Source organism: Ipomoea triloba, chromosome 9 (genome assembly GCF_003576645.1).
Source record: "Ipomoea triloba cultivar NCNSP0323 chromosome 9, ASM357664v1".
In the NCBI taxonomy this organism is placed as follows: domain Eukaryota; kingdom Viridiplantae; phylum Streptophyta; class Magnoliopsida; order Solanales; family Convolvulaceae; genus Ipomoea; species Ipomoea triloba.
This window is the reverse complement of record NC_044924.1, coordinates 29,030,702-29,054,479: the sequence shown is the minus strand read 5'-3', so window position 1 is coordinate 29,054,479 and position 23,778 is coordinate 29,030,702. Positions and strand designations below refer to the sequence as shown.

The 23,778-nt window shown below is 35.7% G+C and overlaps 4 protein-coding genes across 4 annotated transcripts; all 4 read right to left on the bottom strand.

Moving 5' to 3' along the window:
• Window positions 1-3,295: 3,295 nt before the first annotated feature.
• LOC116030896 (beta-glucuronosyltransferase GlcAT14C-like) lies at window positions 3,296-7,348 on the bottom strand. Its single transcript, XM_031273262.1, has 4 exons — window positions 6,762-7,348; window positions 4,468-4,543; window positions 4,232-4,347; window positions 3,296-4,002 (listed from the first exon to the last, which is right to left on the bottom strand). Exons 1-4 carry the CDS (start codon window positions 7,270-7,272, stop codon window positions 3,488-3,490), a joined length of 1,218 nt encoding a protein of 405 aa, XP_031129122.1. The 5' UTR covers window positions 7,273-7,348; the 3' UTR covers window positions 3,296-3,487.
• Window positions 7,349-8,058: 710 nt separating this feature from the next.
• LOC116029885 (protein PXR1-like) lies at window positions 8,059-8,649 on the bottom strand. The gene has a single exon (XM_031271929.1). The coding sequence runs from the start codon at window positions 8,647-8,649 to the stop codon at window positions 8,059-8,061; it is 591 nt and encodes a 196-aa protein (XP_031127789.1).
• Window positions 8,650-13,047: 4,398 nt separating this feature from the next.
• On the bottom strand, window positions 13,048-14,011 carry LOC116030589 (RING-H2 finger protein ATL33). Its single transcript, XM_031272890.1, has one exon. It carries the CDS (start codon window positions 13,884-13,886, stop codon window positions 13,368-13,370), a length of 519 nt encoding a protein of 172 aa, XP_031128750.1. The 5' UTR covers window positions 13,887-14,011; the 3' UTR covers window positions 13,048-13,367.
• Window positions 14,012-22,722: 8,711 nt separating this feature from the next.
• Window positions 22,723-23,181, bottom strand: LOC116029884 (RING-H2 finger protein ATL80-like). The gene has a single exon (XM_031271928.1). The coding sequence runs from the start codon at window positions 23,179-23,181 to the stop codon at window positions 22,723-22,725; it is 459 nt and encodes a 152-aa protein (XP_031127788.1).
• Between the last annotated feature and the right edge of the window lie 597 nt (window positions 23,182-23,778).

Genomic DNA, 23,778 nt, shown 5'->3' with positions numbered 1-23,778 from the left:
GATCTCTTGTGCGCACTGGCATTTGATCATATCTGTTAAGTCACTGACTTACCGTGATTTACATCATCGCAAATGTTCTGTTGGGCCGGGATGTTGGTGGTCCTTGGGGTTGGGGATTCAACCTTTCAGGGGAAGAGCAAGACCTAGTTTAATGAGTTAAAAAATCTTGGCCCGATTCGCAGCGCCAAAAATTTTTTGAAAAAAATATTGAATTTCATTAATTCAGAGTTATTACCTTTATCAATACCAAATTAAATATAAGTCAGTCTGAGACGAGCCAAACAATAAAATTTATTTAATTTAGAATTATTATATTGAATAATTTATGTATTTATTTTTATTATAATAAGTTATAAGTGAAATATTATTTATTTACATTTTTTATTATAATAATTATTAATCTTTATAATTATTATAAATTTTAATTTATAATTTTATTGTAATATAAATAATAATAATTATAATTATTAAAATAATTAATATTTTATAAGAAATAATGTAACTTAGTAATAAATTTATGTTCATTATTTTAAAAATAACCAAATAAAAAAATACAATTTTCGGACCTTTAATCAAACAAAAAATTAAAGATTATTTTTTAACTTTTCAACCAAACACCAAAAAATAAAAATATTTTCTAAAAAATGCATTTTTTTAAAGCTCATTTAATATATATATATATATATATATATATATAGTCATTTCCATTTTTGATCCTACTGTTATTGGAGCATTGCCAATTGTAGTCCATTTCATTAATTTTTGCCACATTGTGACCAGACTTATTTAGTCCTTGCCACTTTTAGTCCACCGTTAAATTTTTTGTCAAATTGCTATCCAAAATAGGGGTATTGTTTGTCTTTTCATGCTTTGGTAATCTCCTACCCTTTGTAGTGGTTTTCCTTACACATTTTCATCCATTGAAGAGGTCTGGCGAAAGCCATGTGAGCCACATTACAAAGCCATGGCTTTCGCCGGACATCTTCATTAGATGAAAATCTGTAAAGAAAACCACTACAAAGGGTAAAGGAGATGATCAAAGCATGAAAAGATCAAAATACTCCTGTTTTGGAGGGTTATTTGACGAAAATTTTAACGGTGGACTAAAAGTGGCAATGACTAAATAAGACTGGCCGCAATGTGGCAAAAATTAATGAAGTGGACTAAAATTGGCAATGCCCCAATAATAGTAGGACCAAAAATGGAAATGACTCATATATATATATATATATATATATTGGGTTTCTTAACGAATCTTTTAAGTGAAATTTTTGTCAAAATACCATATTCAATTCCAAAGTTAGAGTGGTTAACAAGCGGCTGAAAACAGAATTTTGTATAGAAATATCTCAAGAATTTGGCAACACTTTTATGGTAAAATATTCTGCATACATCCATTTAATTTGGAATTAAGATTTCAAAATCATGGAACTTTCTTTATGCATTGCATAAAGGAGAAATACTATTTTGATGGAATCTCAACATTTGGTCAACATTTGCAAATCTCTCAAAATTCAAACTTCTTTAATTTGGCACCTATAAATCGTGGAGCCATTCCCAAATGGTAAAGAAAAATGCAACATGGCCTAATTGATCTGTGAGAACAATGACATTTTTATTTTCCGCACCTACGTATTACATGGTAAAAAAAATACATGTCTACTAATAAAACAAATAAAAATCATTTTCAAGATGTTCTCATCATACAGTCCATTTATCTGTACAAGATAGGAATTTGGCAATTTGCATATCAAGAGACAATAATTGAAGTTGAATTCTTTGAAAATCATAGATGTTTCTTTATGCATTGCATAAAGTAGAAATACAATTCATGGAATCTTAAGATTTGGTCAATATTTGCAAATCTCTCAAATTTTCAACATCTTTGGCAAATTGAGGCATTATTCACTAATGATAAAGAAAAATGCTACATGACCTGATTGATATATGAGATACTGAGAACGGTGACATTTTTATTTTTCACTTACATATTACACATTTGCATAGTAAAAAAATGATATATTTTCACTAATACAACAAATAAAAATTATTTTCAAGATGTTCTCATTATACAGTACATTTATCAATACCATATAGGAATTTGGCTATTTGTTTATCATGAGATCAGACAAGAACTAAAGTTGAACCTAATAGCATCTTCCAAGTGTACATGAATACCAGGGAGTTTTATGTTCGATATAAGTAATACAGGGAATGGTTGTTTGATTTGGCTTAATGATTTTATTGATATTGGATTGCTATCTCGGAACGAGCAAAACATTTACATTAGACTTGATTTCTTTTGAGGTATTAGGTAAGATTGTAAGAATACATACAATTTTTATTTACAGCATATTTGATTCTTCTAAAGACATTGGGTATGATTAAAAATTTCATGTTACATAGGAATCTCAAGTCAGCTCGAAGGGGAAGAAAGTAAAACTCATCTTAGACTGTTTGTTACCGCAAACAAAAATTGAATCATTTCCGTTTTCCTACATTATTTTTTCAGTTCTTGTCAGACCAACCATGTGTTTTGTGATGACAATATTGTCCAATGACAGCAGTTTACTCAAAGCAAAAGAACCTAGAGACTCTTCAAAGGCAAATTATTGCATGGATCATGGTCTACACAGCTGTGTGGACAAAAAAAAAGTATATTTTTATTATACTAATAGTACATTATTTTTGTACTGAAGGTACATTACTTGATAGTATATATAAAATAATGTACCTTCAGTACTTAAATAATGTACCCTAAAATAATGTATTTTATATACAAAAATAATATATTTTTAGTATATTAAAAATGTACTTTTTATTTATGGTCCATACAACTGTGTGGACCATGGTCCATGCAATAATGATTGCTCTTCAAATCACTCACAGGGGATGAGTTCAAGAAATGAATGCACCATCACTACCCTAGATCCTCAGTAGAGCATACACAATAAAATCCTAGGAAAGTAATTTTCCTTTTGGTAAAGAAGTATTAATGTATTTTTTTTTTAATACAACTAACTCTATTACATTGTATTAATGTACTTTTTATAGTACACTCTAACCTATTCATAATATCTGTTCAACAATTATGCCAACTCTAATTGTGATGGTACTTAAACCTCAAACCTTATTTATGCAATTCAAATGGTTGATATTTTATATATATAAGTGCTCTACAAGTTAATAAGCACTACATAGGTTTAAGGGCAGTGATTATAGATGAATGAAAAATACCAGTTGTACTCACTCTCCATAATAGAAGAAGAAGAAGCAGTTTAGAAACATTCCAAGATGATAAAGAATAAAACAAAACCAAGACTTTTTGTGTAAAAGGAGCACTAGAGTTCTTTTTTTTTCAGTACTACTTATTCTGTTACAATTTAGTATCTATCCATACATACTTTCTCAACCTACTGAAGCAGAGGTTCAAACCTGTGACATTTCACTTGGGAGAGCCACAACTATGACGATAAGCACTAGAAAGTTATTTACACTGTCTTGGTCTAAAATTTTCAGAGTCCAGGAGCTTCAGTACAAGTTTCTCCAACCTAGTTGAGCTTGCAGAAGGCTTAACTGTATCACAACTACCATAAACTATACAAGGATCTTTACCTATATCACGTCTCCCTACACACCAAGCTCCAGGGGTAAACTGGCCATCAGATCTTCCGAGGAGCTCTCTGTCAATCCTGTCGAGAACCGGATCATCCATTGCGAAGGTACGAGCGAATGGTACACCGCTCAGAAGCATGTCGTTGAAGTCCTTCGTTGTCAAATTCATCGGGTCCTGCTTCGGGGGATTATCCCATTTAATGTAGTGCAGGTCGTGGTTCACAGTCGTGTTCTGGTAGTCTTTGTGGTTGCAGACAACGGTGTGAAAGTAGCCCTCGGGGGAGGACAGGACATTCGTGTAATACATCAAAAGAGTGCGGGGGAGACTGTCCCAACCCCAGATGCAGAACTCGAAGAATGGCCTCGTGAGAACGACCCATTCAGACCCTGTAAATTTACAAACCGCAGCGTTGGAAGTTTAAGTATTTTGTTATAGCATAGAAAATAAAAAATCCCCTAGCAATGGACCGAATATTTCATCACCAATGTAAGCAGTTCTTGCAAGACGACTAATAACGATCTAATCAATAGTATGTGGAAACGGTAATTAAAAGCTACATCTCGCCCACAATTTAGAAGAACTGATCAAGGAGGAGTCGAAGAAAATAGTAAGTACCCATGAAGAGCATAAAAGAAGCAGGCAATGACCTCGTCTCCTTGGCCCAAAATACGCCAGATTTCTTAGAATGATATAAGCCAGGATCTATGATTATAGGCCTTGCCCGATGATACCTGCAAAACTTGTACAAGGTATTTCAGAGTTATTAATGTCCACAGTGAGAACAAAAATCCATTTTAAGTGCTGAAAATATGCAACGATCACAAAATTCAGTAAATTAGTAATGTGCTCACTCCTTCGAACCAATGTTACTTGTGTGCTCGAGAAAGTTCAGATCCCTAGGCAAGTACGAGAAAATGTGCAGTATATCTGGAACAAATAGGGCAAGATTTCTTCATTAATAATACATTAATGACCTAAAAAACTAAGAAATTCCAATATCTTAACTATGGGCGTGATTATTGCCTTCCACATGAATTATGATGAGCAGTACAAGTAGTAGAATGACTCCGTGATCAATACTAACTCACCGAAACCAAAATGGAAATCTTGGCATTTGGCAATAGGTATATAGATACAGCAGTTGTAATACAAATTAGGAACATAGACTAATGATGAATTATCGCCATGCTAATATCCCGTCAAGCACTATCATGTAATTGACCACCAATTTAACCCCACACAAAACAGGGCTTGTTCAAACAACTAATCAAAAGTGATGATGAGAGAGTCTCACAAATTCATTGTTTCACCAACTAAGCAGAACATACATGCTTATAAGCACTACATAGAAACTGAATATATGAACAAAGTAGTTTTCATACCAGTGCTGCAAAAATCCCGCCTAGGCGCCGATTAATCCCCGCCTAGGCGCTAGGCGCTGGTCGACCGCCTAGCGTATCACATTAAATGGTGGTCTAGGCGGCTGGCCAGCTAGGCGACCGCCTAGGCCGCCTAAGCTCTGTCTAGGCCGCCAAACCACCGCCTAGGCGTCGACTAGACCGACTAGGCACCGACTAGGCCTTCTAGTCGGTCGATTAACTATTGTTCTTTTTTTTTTAATGGGTTATTTCACTCAAAACAACATCGTTTTGAGCGAAATAATTTTAAATTGTACAAACTTTAGATATTTTTTAGGTTAATATTTAATATATTTTAGTATTAACAATTAAAGTATTATATAATTTATAATTATTAGTCTTTAAAAAATAAAAAATACTTAAACAAATTTTTAAAAAATAAAAAATACACGGGCGCCTAGGCGCCGATTAATCCCTGGCTAGGCGTCCTAGGCGTTAGGCGCTCCCCGAGCGCCTAGGGAGCGCCTAGCGATTTTTTCAACCATGTTTCATACTATGAATTTAGTTTTCATACTATCAAATCCATTTAGGACGACATTTTCTTCCAAATAATCAAGTCATCAGATTTTAATGTATCCAATGCACCACCAAAGTTACCTCCAAAATCATATTATATAAAACTCAAAATCATTTAAATTCCATACGTTTAGGAGATCTACAATCAATGTTTTAAATCTGCTAAAAGCATTGATCAATTCATAATCCAACTAAAAGTCCAAATCATACAAATGCATTCACCAACTAGCCCCTGATAATCTGATATCATGTAGCTAATTCTAAAAGTATGTTGAGCCTCATTTCAAGTTTTCACCATATTGTTAACTTTGTAACCACAAGGTTATAAGCTTAACTTCCAACAAGAGCGGCCTATTTGACCATCTTGATTTGAACCAATTAGCTATGGGCAATCTAAGTTGGTTTACCTCATGGTGGTTCTTTGCCGACTAAGATCACAAGACAAGGTTACCCAGTGCACACATTGGGTAGTGACTACGGTTTCCCTCATCACTCAAAAGTTCATCAAAATTGGAGACAACCCCAACCAAGTTAGTCAGGCTGTTGACTTGGTAACTAAGGTTACAAGTTCAACTCCCAACAGAAGCGGCCTACCAATCATCTTTGTTTGAGTCAGTCAGTTGTGGGCAATCTATGATAGTTTACCTCATTGTGATTCTTTATCAGCTGTGGACAACCTAAGCTGGTTTACTTCTTTGTGGTCCTTTACCGGCTAAGCTTACAAGGCGAAGTTTACCTGATGCACGTCCCTGGATAATGGCTGCGATTTTCCCGGTGCAGACCTTGGGTAGTGACTACGGTTTCCCTACTCAAAAGTTCATCAAAATTGGAGACGAGTAGACAACCTCAACCAAGTTAGTCGTTGACTTGGTAATTAAGGTTACAAGTTCAACTCCCAACAGCTATTTTGGTTTGAGTCAGTTAGCTGTGGCAACCTAGTATTGTGATTCTTTACTAGGCAACCTAGGCTGGTTGTCCTTTACCGACTACAATTAGGAGGCGATGTTTACCTAATGCCCGGCCCTGGATAATTGCTGCGATTTTCCATAGTCCCTCAAAAGTTCATCAAAATTACAATGAACCCATCAATATAATATTTGCTTATAACAGTATGCAATCTATGCAGACATACACAACAGATCAAACACCTTACAATTAAGAAAATCATTTCAAATTTCACAGCTTAAGAGAAAAGGGCAAAACACACTGACCATCTTGGGGCATGAGGGGATAATCAGACGCACTAAGATTGATCAACCAATCCCATCGCTTAGCCTTCTTCAAGAGAATCGCCGCTGCGTGGAGCATGGAAGCCAACGCCGTGGGTCCTCTGTGGGTGATTAAATCCGCCTTCCCAATCACCATAACGTTCCGAAACTCTCTCATCACAGGATCCAATCTAACCCACTTTCCCAGCTCGACCCGCTCCCCATCCGCCGCCTCCAAATCCAGATTCAAAACATAGTAATTCCGAGGATGGTACAACGCCTGAAGAAGCCGCTTCAGCCTCGCGCCGTCGGCTCTGGAGCCGGAAATCAGGTAGGCCAATCGCGGCAGCTCTGGCAGCTCCGATTCGGCGACGCCATCGTGATTTGGAGTTGTTGAGTTTTGGGCATTTGGGTGAGTGAAAATTAGCGTGGAGACGAGTAGGAGAAGGAAAATGGAGAGTAAAAGGATGGGTATCGACCATTTTTGGCTGTGGGTGAATCTAGATTTTCTCATTAGATAGATATTCTTGTTCCGACAATCAATCTGGTTAAGGATTTAGGAATGGGCCAGCACTCGCTATGTCGCTGGATTTTCTGGTTGCTGGCAGCCTGGCAGTGGCTTTTGTTGGCAAATTATTGCATGCACCATGGTCCACACAGCTGGGCCAAAAATAAAAAGTATATTATTTTTGTATTGAAGATACATTATTTTTGTACTGTAGGTACATTATTTGATAATATATATCAAATAATGTACCTTCAATATAAAAATAATGTACTTACAATACAAAAATAATATATTTTTTATTTTTGGTCCACACAGCTGTGTGGACCATAGTCCATGCAATAATGATTGACTTTTGTTGGTTTGTGTAAATTTTGATGTTTTTTTTTAATCAGTTATCCCAGCTTCTTTGGAGTAATTGATATCCACCCCAAAATTTATAAATAGGTAAATTAAGTCTATCCAATTTCATTATCAACTTTCAAACCTCATGTGTACTATCACAATAAATTGTTCATCATAATTGTCTAATTGACATATAGTGGCATATTTATTTGTATTTATTGTTTGGTTTGACATTGTAATTTATGATTGCGATATATATATATATATATTGGGAGTTAATACCTAAAATTGTCTTCGACTATAGTGATTTTTCTCAATTTTGTCCTGAATGACTTGGTCTCATAAAGTAGTCACAGACTTTAGTGTTATCACCCAAATTTGTCCTCCGTTAGTGAAGCTGTCAAACTGGTGTTAAGTTCAGGGGCAAATAGCCATTTCATTTTTAAGTTTTCATCCTTTCTTCATCAACCCCATATCCTCCTGTTTCACTTTATCCTCAAATCTCTTACTTTCTCTCCTCTCTTCTTTATCCTTCACCTCACTGTCATCAAATCTCCTCCTCTCCCTTCTATCTTCCTTCTCCTTTCCATTCTCATTCTTTCCCTTGGAAACCATAACTCTCTTCTCAGCTCCAGCATTTCTATCCTCACTGTCTCCTCTCTCTTTCCTCTTACTAAACTGCCGCTTCTCCACATACTCTTCTCTCTTAATTATTTCGCGCTCGTGCAATCTCTCGCGCTTGTCCCGATCGTGAGATTTCTCGCGCTTGTCTAAGCTTCCCTCTCTCTCACTCTTGTGCCGCTCAATCCATCTCTCCCGATCGAAGGAATCCTCCTCGGAATGCCGACGGTGGCAATTGTCCGACCTGCGGCGGTTGTCTTCTTCGTCTCCGCCACAGTGCTTTGAGCGGTGGCGGTGGTGATGGCGATTATCATCTTCGTAGCTGGCAGCATCTCTAGACTTGTCCTTGGAACTTTGGTGCTTGTGCTCTCTTTCCTTTGTTGATTTTCCGTCTTTGCGATTGGATTTTTCCTTCTCCATCCTAAGGTTTCCTTGCGATTCCAGCTCTCCCCTCCCCCTTGGGTAAAGTGTATGAACTTCATATGCAATTAGGTTTAGCCGTTTAACGGAACTTTTATCCGGATATGGGAAACGGACGAGGTTGGGTCATTTTATTGAGACATTTAGATAATGGGAGCTTAAAGATGAAATGGCTATTTTGCCCCTGAACTTAACATTAGTTTGACAGCTTCACTAATGGATGACAAATTTGGGTGATAACACTAAAGTATGGGACCACTTTATGAGATCAAAGTCGTTTAGGACAAAATTGGGAAAAACCACTATAGTCGAGGACAATTTTGGGTATTAACTCTATATATTGGCTAATGTTCCAATGAGACCACTTGTTATCATGAGATTGTGAGACCCAACATGAATGCGCAGAAATTACTCCATAGTAGATTGTGTGCATTCATGTTGGACAAATTGCACACAATCTAGTTTATGAACATTTATGTACTAGATTATGTGTATTAATGTTGGGTCTCACAAGAATAGGTGGTCTTATTTGATCATTACTCTATATATATCAGTTCACGTGCGAAGACACTCTCAGGTGAAAGATGAGGTGATATCTGAGCCATTGATCTCAAATCAAGAAAAGTTATTTTTAAAAAATGTGCTTCCTGCCAACATACATGCAAATGATCAATAGTCTCAAACTGATGCACCTTAAGATATAAAACTACGCACCTTAAGTTAAAATTGATGCACCTTAAACTAGAAAAGTGGCACACGTTAAACTTTAAACATACGCACCTTAAGCTATAAAACTACGCATCTTAAGATATAAAACAACGCACATTAAGTTATAAAACTACGCACCTTAAGCTATAAAACAACGTACATTAACCTTAAAACTTAAGCACCTTAAGTTTTAAACTAATGCATCTTAAACTAGAAAGTGACGCACCTTAAACATTAAACATACGCACCTTAAGCTATAAAACCACACACCTTAAGTTATAAAACTATGAACCTTAAGTTTTGAACTTATGCAAAATTATCATAATGCATGTCACTGTGTGTTTTTTTTTTAAGTTTTCTTAATCTAGGCTGTTGATTTTGGCTAGATTAAAGGCTAAGATTAAACCACATCTTTCACCTGCAACCTATTACCGCACCTGAATACCTGATCCTATATATATATATATATATATCGATCAAATGAGATCATGGTCAAAAATGAAAATTGATCTTAGTCATCCATAAGAATTTATCAATATTTGAGAGTTTTAGTAATAAAAAAAATAGTTGCGTCAATTTTATAATTATTACAAATTTTCAAGTTTGTACTTTTGGTTCCTAGACTATTATGCATGCATCATATTTGATCCTTGACTATTAAAATTTTCTAATTAGGTGCATGACTATATAACTTGTATCACATTTAGTTCTGCCGTCCAATTTCTTGGTTAACTATTGTCGGAAGTTCTCCTTCCGAAAGGAGCAAACGTAATGCTCTTTCCAAAAGAAGCAAATTCAGTGCTCCTTACAGAAATGCTCCATCTAGAAGTGTTCTTCCCGGAAGGGGTATTTCCGGTAATAGTTATCGAGAATTGGACGACAGGACTAAATGTTATAACAAATTACATAGTCATGCACCTAATTAGAAAATTGTAATAGTTAAGGACCAAATATGATTCATGTATAATAGTTAGGGACCAAAAGTGAAATTTATTCTATTTTTAAAATCAATCCTCACCTTAGTTTGACCTCCAAACAATTCTCTTTCAATTTAACCACAATATAAATGGACCCAAATAATAAACTTTCAGTATTTTCTTAAATAAATATTTATCTATGGTGCACACTATAATTTGCCTTGTACAACTTATGAATAATTATCCTCTTCATTCATGTTTCAATAATAACATTTTCTAGATTTAATTTAGAAACTTCTTCATAAAAAACTTAACTTTAGAGAAGTATTAACTTATTGTCGTATCTTTTGGTGAATCAACAACTTATGTTTCAACCCTGGCAACTTTACATCATTTTTTTTTTTTTTTTTACAAATGCTGATGCCAAAGCATCCCAAGCCTCCTTTGGCGGTTTTTTTTTTGCATTTCGTAAAGCTTAACTCAATCACTGCAATTACCATAATAGGAGCTAGTAAGCTAGCTTCTCAATGTTGCTAATTAGAGTTGAAAACTCACCCATGTACCAAGTAAGCCTAATTCCTAATCAATTGACTTCATGGTCCTGACTCTTGAATTTATACACTAGTACAGGCTTAACTGAAATGATTTTTTTTAAAACTGAAACTAATTTCCGACCAGCTTTGGTGATTGGAAATTTATACACTATAATATTTAGTGGCCGTTTTTTCGAACATTTTTTGAGTAGTGGTTGCTATTTTCGATCACTTTTAATGGTAATCAGAACAAGCATTTTTTATTGAATTTGGATCATTTTCGATCACTTTCAGTGGTTGAAAATCCCTTGATTTCCAGCAGTGACGTATTAGAATATATTTCTCAATTACTAAATGCTCACACTATGATCCCTAACCCACTGCCATAATATTTTATGAGCAAAGATTAAACTCTAGTACCAAATGTTGAACAATTATAAGACAAAAAGGTTTTTATTAATTCAAAACTTTACACCTGCTAATATTAATTTTATCTCTCACAGTCATACCACTCACACATCACTTTGCACGCAACTCACTTTATGCATTTTATTTTTCTCTCCTTTGTTTTCACCTTCACTCAATCTCTTATTTTTCTTACTATACAAAATTTCACAAGAAATTTGAAAATAACTAACAGAAATTCAAGGTGTGTGATACTAACACTTTTCTTTAAATTAATGGTACAGACTAATTGTATAATTTTAATAATAAAAAAAAGTGTTTACTCTATTCTCAATTCAATCACTTTTAATCTCGTGATGTTTTCATATCACTTAAACGTAATTAAAAATATTCAAAAATTTCATCTTACGAAGAAATGTATGATTTCATTAAAATGAAGTTATTTTTAATCTATTAAATTGAATTTGATTGATTTAAAAAAAATTAGTACAATAATAACTAAATTAGTACTTCGAGAAAATATCGATGTAATTGAGAGATTAAATGAGTATTATTCATTTGAAATAAAAATTGTAAAATACTCAAAATCAAGAGTTCTCGAAGTTTCGAGGTCATTCCAATTATATTTGTAAGAAACTAAGAATAATGACTTCTGCCCCACTAATTGATGAGTAGTTGGCCTAATTAATTTATATATTAATTTGAAAAGGACTGCAACTTTTTATAATATAAATAATGCCCGAAAATAGCTTAGTAATTGAAATATCTAAAACAGCCCTCAATAATCCATGGCCGATTCTCACTAAACTCATATGAAGATAAAAGATGTTTTTGGTAAATAACTGTTACTGTTAGCTTATAGTTGTTAGTTGATTATGTTAGTGTGTTTGACTAGTTGATAGCATTAACTGATTATATAAATATGTTTGGTAAATTAGCTGTTATCTGATAGCTGATTACATGTAATATGACTTTCTCAAAAAGCTGATCGAAAAAATTGGTTTAAGCAACTTTTTAAAATTTAGTGTTTTTTGAGCAATTAGTTGTTACAAAAAGTTAATTAATCAAACACTTATATTGCTTGTTTAACCAAGTCAAACAGCTAATAGTGGTCAAATAAGTCATAAGTGACTGATAAACTAATTATGTTGCCAAACACAGTCAAAATACTATAAAAAGGGTCAAATATGTCATTTTAGATTTAGAGAAATTGCAAATAGATACTTTGACTAAAAGAAATTCCAATTAAAGTTTTTAACTCCGTCCTAATTTCTTGGAATATTTAAATTATAACATTGACAAATTTTGCACAGTTAGATTTCAATTGTGAGAAAAGTATAACGGTCCGATTATTCCAACACACATATTTTCCACAAGCAAAACAATGACTAACTTACTAAAGATGATATATTAAACGAATTATTATTAATATTTGTGAAGATTAAAGTTTAATTGCACATTAAAAATTTAAAAGTGGAATTTAATTATACAAATTAAAACTAAGAACTTAAAACTCTAATTGTATTTTATATGGGATACCTAGCTAATTGCATATTAGTGGTGTTAAAAATAAATATGCAAATATGCAATAATACGAAAATAATAATAATAATAATAATAATAATAATAATAATAATAATAATAATAATAATAATAATAATAATAATAATAATAACAACAACACACTAACAATACTTGCACTAAAATTATATATATACTACAAAAAAAATGATACCTAATATAAAAAATATTAAAAATACATATATGTAACATTGTGATTTAGTAATACGCAATGACTTCTCATATAGAAAGTCATGAATTTTAATGACAATGTATACACAAGAAATGAATATTCAATATATTAAAATAAATTTTACATCAGTAATTCACCATACAAAGTGGATCATGGTACATCGTATAATAATTGCTTGGAGATAGCATGTATCAAGTAGATGTTTTCTTTAACTCAAATAGGACCAATTAACTCATAAACCCAAAAAAAAAAAGAAAAAGTTTATTGTCACATAAGAAATAGAAATTACTAGAGAAAAATAACAAATTTTCATACAAAAAATTCCTTTCATTTTGCCGCCCCAATTGTGGCAAAAGACACGTGTCATGGGGCCACCACTATTTGGTCAAAGCTGCCTAATTATCAAACCAAATTAGAAGCGTCAGGCAAACCTTGTCGGAGGTCGTCATCGTTCTTGATCGGAGGCCGCCGCGAACGCTTCACCGGCAAAGAATTCCGGCAAATCGGACACGTGGAGTGAGAACGGAGCCACGTGTCAATACACTTGGCGTGAAACGTATGCTTACAATCATTTAGCTCGCTGATTTCTTCTCCGTCGACGAACGCCGATAAGCACACCGAGCACTCGCTCTCATTCTCCGGCGACTCTCTCTTGTACTTCACCGTCGAAATCAATTCCGGGCGTTGTTTCTTGGTCTTTGGGTCCTTGGAGGGCTCGTCGGCGCTTCGGAAAGGGTTGCGAGGGCATCTTATGGAGAAAATCACGACGTAAATCAAGATGGGGATTAGTATGAAGGCCAGTACAGAGAGGATGGGGGTGAGGGCGGAGTCACCGGAGCTGTGAGATGGAATCGCCGGAGAAGACTGAGGGGAGCCTTGACTGATGGTGGCGGCGGCGGGTGTAGTGGTGGAGTTGTTCATGATCTCAATCTGCAGGTCTACTCTATTCGCATACAACAAAGATTGGTGAGTAGTTGGTTGTGTGTGTATATAATATGGGCAACAAAAAATTATTGGTTATAGAGTTTTCATTGGTGACTTTATTAGATTTGGTCAAATAACTTATATATAAAAGATGGCAAATATTTGTGTGAGATCGTCTCCTCATGACAAGATAAAATGTAATACTTATACTAGTAAATGCAATATTAAATCATGAACAAAGTATTACATTTTGTCTCGATCTAATCCGTCTCACAAATAAACTGTCTCACACAAGTGTGACTCAGAAAAAAATTGGATTAAATGAGAACTTTTGTGCAAGAGACATCCAGATATCATTCTCAAAAAATTGTCCACTATTGATTTCTTTTAATCTAACGATGGGAATTAGTTTGAAAATTTTGTTTTTTTTTGTTTTTGCATAACCGCATAAGAGCTTTATTGACATTTTACTTTTATTTTAAAAATTGGATATTGAGATCTCTCTCGCGCGTTATTATCTCGTTTTTTTTTTCCTTTTGATCATTTTTTGTAGTTTTTGTGATTTTTCTGTTCTTATCTGGGTGATTATATTAGTGTTTGCAACTTTTGTGATTTTGTATTTGTTGCTTTTGTGTTCTAGGGTGATCATTTTAGTGCTTTGATGGAAGAGGGGTGAGATTTGCGTGAGAGAGTATTTTCACACCCGGATATCATTCTCAAAGAATTGGCGATAAGAGTCTAGCTATTGTCTTTCAAGCACAATGTATTAAATTTTCTATTGAAAATCTAGCCCTATGTAAAGGGTTTATGAGACAAACAATGAAAACAACTAGCAAAGGAAATAGATAACAATAAAAGAGAAAATAGATGGAATAGGAACTTCGATTAGGAGAATGAAACACAATCGAATTGGGAGCAATTAAGAGAAAGAGTCAATTGATTAGATAAATGATGTCATATAACCAGGAGGAAACATTTCTCAAGGTCATTCTACACTCTTAAAACACTAACGGGGTGTTTGGTTCACGGAATAGGCAGGGAATGGCATAACATTCCCAGTAATAGCCTATTCCGTTGTTTGGTTCGCATTTGTATTCCCAGGAACAATGTTCCTAGGAATGAACTATTACCCTTGCAAGGGTAATAGCTATTACCAGGGCCCCCCCTTGGTATTAGTCTATTCTTGGCCTCTCAGGAATAGTTATTTTAATATATTTCCTTTTTTATCCTTTTCAAACCTAAATTTTTTTAGGCTCGCTTTTTTAATCACCTTTCTCTCTCAGTCATCGCACACATCTCACCTCCGCCATTGCAAATTGGACTTCTTCTTCAAAGTATTTTAATGTTCTGTTTTATACTTCTATGGCATTGCAATTATATGGTTGTTTATACAGTACCTTATACATGATTAATTGATATATGCCCTTGGATTGTCCGATCCGATTATATACTGTGATATACTATGATGCGTCCGAGACGTCTGGGCAGCGGCGAAGGAAGTTTTGTCAGCGACGAGATTTTGTTGGCAGTCCGGCCATTGCATGGCCAATCGGAGGGCGTAGATGGTGTTCGGGTTGCGTTGAGAACGTCCCCAGCCGATCAGATTGCCGATTGGAGCTATCCGGAGGTTCCAGAATCCGTTGCGCAGCCGGCGATCTTCCAACGAATAGAGAGGCTGACGAAGAAAGNTTATTGGTTATAGAGTTTTCATTGGTGACTTTATTAGATTTGGTCAAATAACTTATATATAAAAGATGGCAAATATTTGTGTGAGATCGTCTCCTCATGACAAGATAAAATGTAATACTTATACTAGTAAATGCAATATTAAATCATGAACAAAGTATTACATTTTGTCTCGATCTAATCCGTCTCACAAATAAACTGTCTCACACAAGTGTGACTCAGAAAAAAATTGGATTAAATGAGAACTTTTGTGCAAGAGACATCCAGATATCATTCTCAAAAAATTGTCCACTATTGATTTCTTTTAATCTAACGATGGGAATTAGTTTGAAAATTTTGTTTTTTTTTGTTTTTGCATAACCGCATAAGAGCTTTATTGACATTTTACTTTTATTTTAAAAATTGGATATTGAGATCTCTCTCGCGCGTTATTATCTCGTTTTTTTTTTCCTTTTGATCATTTTTTGTAGTTTTTGTGATTTTTCTGTTCTTATCTGGGTGATTATATTAGTGTTTGCAACTTTTGTGATTTTGTATTTGTTGCTTTTGTGTTCTAGGGTGATCATTTTAGTGCTTTGATGGAAGAGGGGTGAGATTTGCGTGAGAGAGTATTTTCACACCCGGATATCATTCTCAAAGAATTGGCGATAAGAGTCTAGCTATTGTCTTTCAAGCACAATGTATTAAATTTTCTATTGAAAATCTAGCCCTATGTAAAGGGTTTATGAGACAAACAATGAAAACAACTAGCAAAGGAAATAGATAACAATAAAAGAGAAAATAGATGGAATAGGAACTTCGATTAGGAGAATGAAACACAATCGAATTGGGAGCAATTAAGAGAAAGAGTCAATTGATTAGATAAATGATGTCATATAACCAGGAGGAAACATTTCTCAAGGTCATTCTACACTCTTAAAACACTAACGGGGTGTTTGGTTCACGGAATAGGCAGGGAATGGCATAACATTCCCAGTAATAGCCTATTCCGTTGTTTGGTTCGCATTTGTATTCCCAGGAACAATGTTCCTAGGAATGAACTATTACCCTTGCAAGGGTAATAGCTATTACCAGGGCCCCCCCTTGGTATTAGTCTATTCTTGGCCTCTCAGGAATAGTTATTTTAATATATTTCCTTTTTTATCCTTTTCAAACCTAAATTTTTTTAGGCTCGCTTTTTTAATCACCTTTCTCTCTCAGTCATCGCACACATCTCACCTCCGCCATTGCAAATTGGACTTCTTCTTCAAAGTATTTTAATGTTCTGTTTTATACTTCTATGGCATTGCAATTATATGGTTGTTTATACAGTACCTTATACATGATTAATTGATATATGCCCTTGGATTGTCCGATCCGATTATATACTGTGATATACTATGATGCGTCCGAGACGTCTGGGCAGCGGCGAAGGAAGTTTTGTCAGCGACGAGATTTTGTTGGCAGTCCGGCCATTGCATGGCCAATCGGAGGGCGTAGATGGTGTTCGGGTTGCGTTGAGAACGTCCCCAGCCGATCAGATTGCCGATTGGAGCTATCCGGAGGTTCCAGAATCCGTTGCGCAGCCGGCGATCTTCCAACGAATAGAGAGGGAATCCGTTGCGCAGCCGGCGATCTTCCAACGAATAGAGAGGCTGACGAAGAAAGGGGCGGCGGCGATGCCTCGAATAGAGAGGCTGACGAAGAAAGGGGCGGCGGCGATGCCTTCGGTGTGGTAGCGGCTGATCGTTCCATCGGACCTTAATCCAGTTCGACATCCCCACTTATGGTGGTAACTGGGTTTTTGCAGACGACGAGGGTGATCGCAGTAGCGTATTCCAGGCAGCACACGAGCGTCTTCGTTCTCGCACGCAATTGCGACGGAGCGCTTCCGGCGGCGATTGCGGTGGAGGTTTCGTTCTCTGTAAATCAAAACTGCGTGGAGATTGCTTTTCTATTCTGATTTAATGATATTTAATTCAGCATAAAAGACTTTAATTATTCATAACTATTTATGTTTTTTATGGTTAATTGTGGTTACCTTGTGCTTATATAATTTGCTTTCTGGATATATATATAATCTGCTTCTTGAATACCCCCACTATCCATTCACTATTTTATGTGTGTATATATATGATATACTATTTAGGCATGTTTTAAGCAGATTATTGAATAATAATAATAATAATTTTGTACAAGGGCATTTATGTCTTTCAAATATATATTCCATTTCTATTCCTTTAACCAACCAAACGTGGTAATACAATTCCCAAGTCCATTCCTTCTGCGAACCAAACGATAGAATACAATTTCTATTCTATTCCTTACCTATTTTATTCCTTATAGAATAGTATTCCTATTCCCTTAAAATTCATTCCGTGAACCAAACATGCTGTAAGGGAAATTATCATGACTCATGAGTGTTTAAGAAGTGTTTCTATTAGAGGATAGAAATAAAGAAAATACGGGATGAGGACATTTTTGTATTTTTCCATTCTCTTACCTTCGGTTATAACCGTTGGGTATAAGATAGCTGTCAAGGTTCAGAGGTACGCATGTTGTATGATTCACTAGACAATGAAAATATCTTTCACTCATTTCCAGTAGCTTCTTCCTCATGGTATCAGAGCGTCTAGCGAGGAACTACGTCCCTGCCATCTCCGGCGACGGCGACACGATTCAGGGAGCTCGCACATATTCACCGATCGTCCAATCTCCAAGTCGCGTTGCTCCTACAGCAAGTCTGCAACGCAACATCTTCACTCAAAGGATCCAGAGCACAGACGACCTGGACAATCCTTTGTTTCTCAGTGTGAATGAGAATCCACGCGCTGTTCTAGTATCTCCACCTCTAATTAACAGTGCAAACTATGGATCATGGAGTATATCCATGAGAATCGCCCTCGAAGTGAAGAATAAGTGGGGCGTAGTTAACAGATCCATCATCGCACCAGCCAAAGTTCGTAATGTGGAGGAGATGCAATCTGATGGTGTGTTCGTGGCTGTTCAAGTCCGTTCACCCATCTATTGCGCAATGCACTATGCACATGGACAAAGCTGGGAAGATTTGAAGAGAAGATCCTCTCATGGAGATCCTCATCGCATATCCATCCTATAGAATGAGATCTATACACTGAAATAGGGTAATGCATCTATGAATGACTACTACACTAAGTGTAGAACATTGTGGGAGGAGATGAATTGAATAATCCGAGGCATCTTCCTACGTGTAAGTGTGATCCGAAGTGCACCTGTCATGTGATTGATCAAATAATAAGAGAACATGAGACTGATCAGATCATAAGATTTCTCCAAGGACTGAATGAGGATTACAACAGCCTAAAGTCTAGTGTACTTGTGCTAGATCCATTGCCTGAAGTGTACAAAGTATTTGTTATGGTAGAAAAGCTTGAGAGACAGATGAATTTGGAGAAATTTAGCCAAAATTGCCTAGATATTAACCACGCAAACGCTGTGCAGAACATGCAACCACACTATGATGATATGATAGCAGCCTTCAATGGCTACAAAGAAACGCAGGTAATAATAATTCCAAAAATGCAAAGTGTGTTTTCTGTGGCATGACAGGACATACTGTTGAAAAATGCTACAAAAAGCACGGATATCCACCGGGGTGGATACCGGGATATAAATCTAAGAACAAGCAGCAAGGTGGCAACTACCAGCAGCGTGAGTGATTTTGGTGTCACCTCTAAACAACTATAGAAGATTATGAGCTTGGTCCAGTCCCAAGCGCAATGTAATAACAGCTCAAGCACTAGCGTAGCAGTCACCTTGGCATCAAATTTCAAGGAAACAAAGTGAACGTGCGTACCTACTGGGAAGCAAGTTAAAGTAAGACAAACTGGCAACATCAAGTTTGGTGATGATTTGTGGTTGAAAGATGTCATGCATATTCCATCATTTCAGTTCAATATCATTTTTGTCAATAAGCTCCTTCAAAGCACATCTTCTAAATTGGTTTTCTCATCTAATCAATGCTTGTTTCAGGAGACACTTGGGAAGACATTTGGTTTAGCTAAGCAGGAGAATAGCCTATATTTGTTGATGAAACCATCTATGCATATTGCTAATTTTGTTCCTAAAAGTGTTGTTATGACTTGTGTAAATACTGAAATTTGGCACCAAAGATTTGGGCACTTCCCAACGCGCCAGGTAGGCATGCTGCGCCCAGCGCAGCTACCAGCCGCCACCCTGGGCAACTGGGCATGCCACCAGGGCGCCTTCGACGCATCGGCGGCCCGGCGACCCCCCTCCTCCACTTTGCACCGGTGGGTCTTCCACCTTGCACACCTGTCTTCCTTGCCTTGCACCCCTCCTTCCATAGCCACAATTCCATACCGTACCCCTCCTTCTATACTAGCCGCCACTCCTCCTTCCATATCCACCACTCCACCTTCCATATCCATACCCCACCTTCCATAGCCGCCACTCCACCTTCCGTATCCATATCCCTCCTTCTATAACCGCCACTCTACCTTCCATATCCATACCCCTCCTTCCATAACCACCACTCCATCTTCTATATCCATACCCCACCTTCTATATTCGCCATTTCACCTTCCATATCCATACCCCTCCTTCCATAACCACCACTCCACCTTCCATATCCATACCCCACCTTCCATAGCCGCCACTCCACCTTCCATATCTATACCCATCCTTCCATTACCGCCACTCCACCTTCCATATCCATACCCCACCTTCCATAGCCGCCACTCCACCTTCCATATCTATACCCCTCTTTCCATTACCGCCGCTCCACCTTCCATATCCATACCCCACCTTCCATAGTCGCCACTCCACCTTCCATATGCATACCCCCACCTTCCATAGCCTCCACTCCACCTTCCATTCTAGCCCAACAAGGTTTGGGCCAACCTCTTTCACCACCACAACTTGGGCCAAAATTTATCCAATAAAATGGACCTCGGGGTCCCATGGCTTCATCGCTTTGTAACATCATATTTAATATAATTAACTTGTCATTTTTTGGGAGTTACACAATTAAAATTTAAATTCAATTTTAAATGTCATTAGTGCTAATGAATTTCATTTCTCCTATAAATGTCTTGTGTTTAGCGGAATATTTTTTACAATTTTAGTATCATCAAAATGTTTATTTTCTCTCCCTCAAAAACTCTCTTTTATTCTTGTTTTCAACAAACACTTTTTATTTAAATTTCAAAGTGTTCACTTTGTTCAAGTTCATTGAAAATAATATATTTGAGTGCTCAAATATATTAGTGTAATTCATTATAACTTGAAAAATCGATGTTTCAATACTTCTAACATTTTTGGGATGAAGCGAATTAATTTTCAAGAAAGTGTGTTTCGCACGTGTTAAATTTTTCTTTTGATTTGTGGGGTGGAAGCATTTTGGGAAATTATTATTTTCAAATAATTATGAAAATTTTTCAGCAAGATTAAAGTGCAAGAGAATTTCCGCCTCTCAAAAAATTTCTATAGTTTGAGCTTAATTTCTTGACTTATAAATTTTAAATTGCTCAAGTCAAGATTTTTTTTTTTTTCTGAAAATACTCATAATTTTTTACAAGGTAGTATCTAAAATTCTTTCCGCCTAAAGAATCAATGTAAGCTCAACTAATAGTTTTGTATACTTTACAAGTATAAATGTTAGTACATTGAATTTTTCTTTTATTTTATCTAAATTTGACTTTGCTCATAAAACATTAGTACATGTGAGCATGTTGACTTGTCCAAAAAACTTCAATGCATGGGGCCTCAGCCCAATCATCCATATAGCCCAAGATGCCAAAATTAAGGAAGTCCAGTCAATGCCACTTGCTTAAGGCAAATTATATCATGCAAAATTATCCCTAGTACAAAGTGAATCAATGATTAATGTTCATTTTTAATAAATTAAAAGTTAATTTTTAATATAATATAGGTTCAATTCAAATAATATACTAAAAATAAACTTGTAATAAATTAAAAATAAACTTTCAGTATATTAAGAAATCGAATCAATGTGTGAGTGATTTTTCCCCTTTGCTTTTGAGCCTTTTGGATGGGCAAGTACGAATAGAGAAGAGCAATTATAGACTGTTTGGTTGCAATAAGGGAATTAGGGAGAAAGAAATTGTAATTCCGTGAAAAATAAATAAGGTGGTTCAAATTACATTGTTTGGTAGGAATGAATAGAATTTTTAGAAATTTCAATTATAGTATGTGTTTGGTATATATGGGGGATTGAAAGGGAAGAAGTAATATAAAGATTGAAATACCGTCGTATAATAATAATAATAATAATAATAATAATAATAATAATAATAATAATGTAAGGGTAAACTTAATTAAGGGTAAATTTGTCTTCTTTTTTTTTTTGAAGACAAAGCAAACACAGGTATTTGGCAAACAATGTAAGGGTAAATTTGTCTTTTTTTTTTTGAAAGGGAAAACTTAATTCATTAAATCAATAGCAAGACAATCAACAAGAAAATAGAGAGAAGTATCTAGCCACTTCCCGAGTAAGAGTATGGAGCAATAGTATTTGGCAAACAATGTAATGGTAAATTTGTCTGTTTATCATCTTTCTTTTTCTTTTCTATCCAGTATAAAATAGAAATTTCTCAAAAAATGATTGTAATTAGAATTTAATAAAATGAAAAATTGCAATTCCTCCAAGCAAACAACAAAATTTCCATATCAAACAGTCTGTTATGTCACGATGCGTGCTAGGGGTTTTATAGCATTAAATATGCCTTCTCATTTTCCCACCAACAGATAAGGATTGAAAAGATATATAGCACATGCAGAAGCGGGTTGCCACCATCGGAATTATTTTTCCAATGAGAGTGTTATGCCTCAATAATACTGGACCAAATGAGAATATTAAATATAAAATAAAATAAAATAAAAGACTAAAAAAGAACTCTCACCTATAAATTTAAAATAAAAAATGAAATTAACTCCTAAAATGTAACTAAATTTTTCAACATAAAATTCACTTCATACTTATAGTTAGATGTAGCTAGCTACTATAATATATACAAACATGAATGAATAGGACTTCACACTGGTACTAAAGTATCATACGGAGTATAATAAAACAGCACCATTATATTATTCCGCTACCAATCACTTTCTGAGAGATCGATCCTACAAAACGCCGGCGGCGAGGCACTCACCGGCCTCCGGCAACCGTATTGACTCGGCAAATCGGGCAAGTAGGGTGTGAACGCAGCCACGTTTCAATGCAAGAAACATGGAAGACATGACCACACTGCACCAAAACCCTCACTTCTTCGCCCTGCACGAACTGGCTCAAACACACCACACACTCATCCTCTTTCCTCTCTTTCCCATACCTCACCGTCACAACCAACTGCACCGCCGTGCCGCCGCTGCTATTCAACGACGATGACGACGGCAATGGTGGTGGCGATGGCTCTCGCTGCCGATGGTCGCGAGTTCGAGTCCCATTATTAGAACCGTTATTATTACCCGTGTTTTTGCACCAGCCCACGTAGATCAAATGCAAGATTGCGAGGAGAACGAAAGCGAAACCTATTCCGAACACGGTTGCCACGGGGCTGCTGACTTCGAGTTTCCCGCGGTGGTGCTGGCCGCCATCGTCGTCCATGATTGACGGAGGGATCGATCGGAGCTTAGTGGGTAAGGAATTTGATTGTAAATATAGATTTGGTGTGCATTGAGTTTGATTTTTTGTGTTTTTTTTTTTTTTTTACAATGTGTATATGTTTAATGTTTTGCAGTGGTTGCACGCTTTAGCTAGCATGAAAGTGGTTGCAGGCTTCTATTTTGGAGCCATTTGAACCTTAATTTTGGATTCTTTTGAGTGAAATCACTTGAATTTTTATCCAAATGTGGTAAAATATATATATATATATATATATATATATATATATATATATATATTAATAATCAAGTTATATTCATTAGCTAAAATCACTTTAGACGTGTTATTATTGTTAATACACTATTCTGTATACATAATATAACTCGTAACATGATCAATTAATCCACATATAATCAAATATAGTACAATGACTAATGATTTTATCGAGACCAAGTCTACCATAAATAGGTATAGAATGTAGAACGAGAATAGGGAAAAAATAATAGTACCGATTACTATCAGCCCAAGAACCCAAAAATAGGGAGACTAATACGTTGCAGATAATCCCACATCTCCTTAGCTAGGTATCCTTCCAACAAA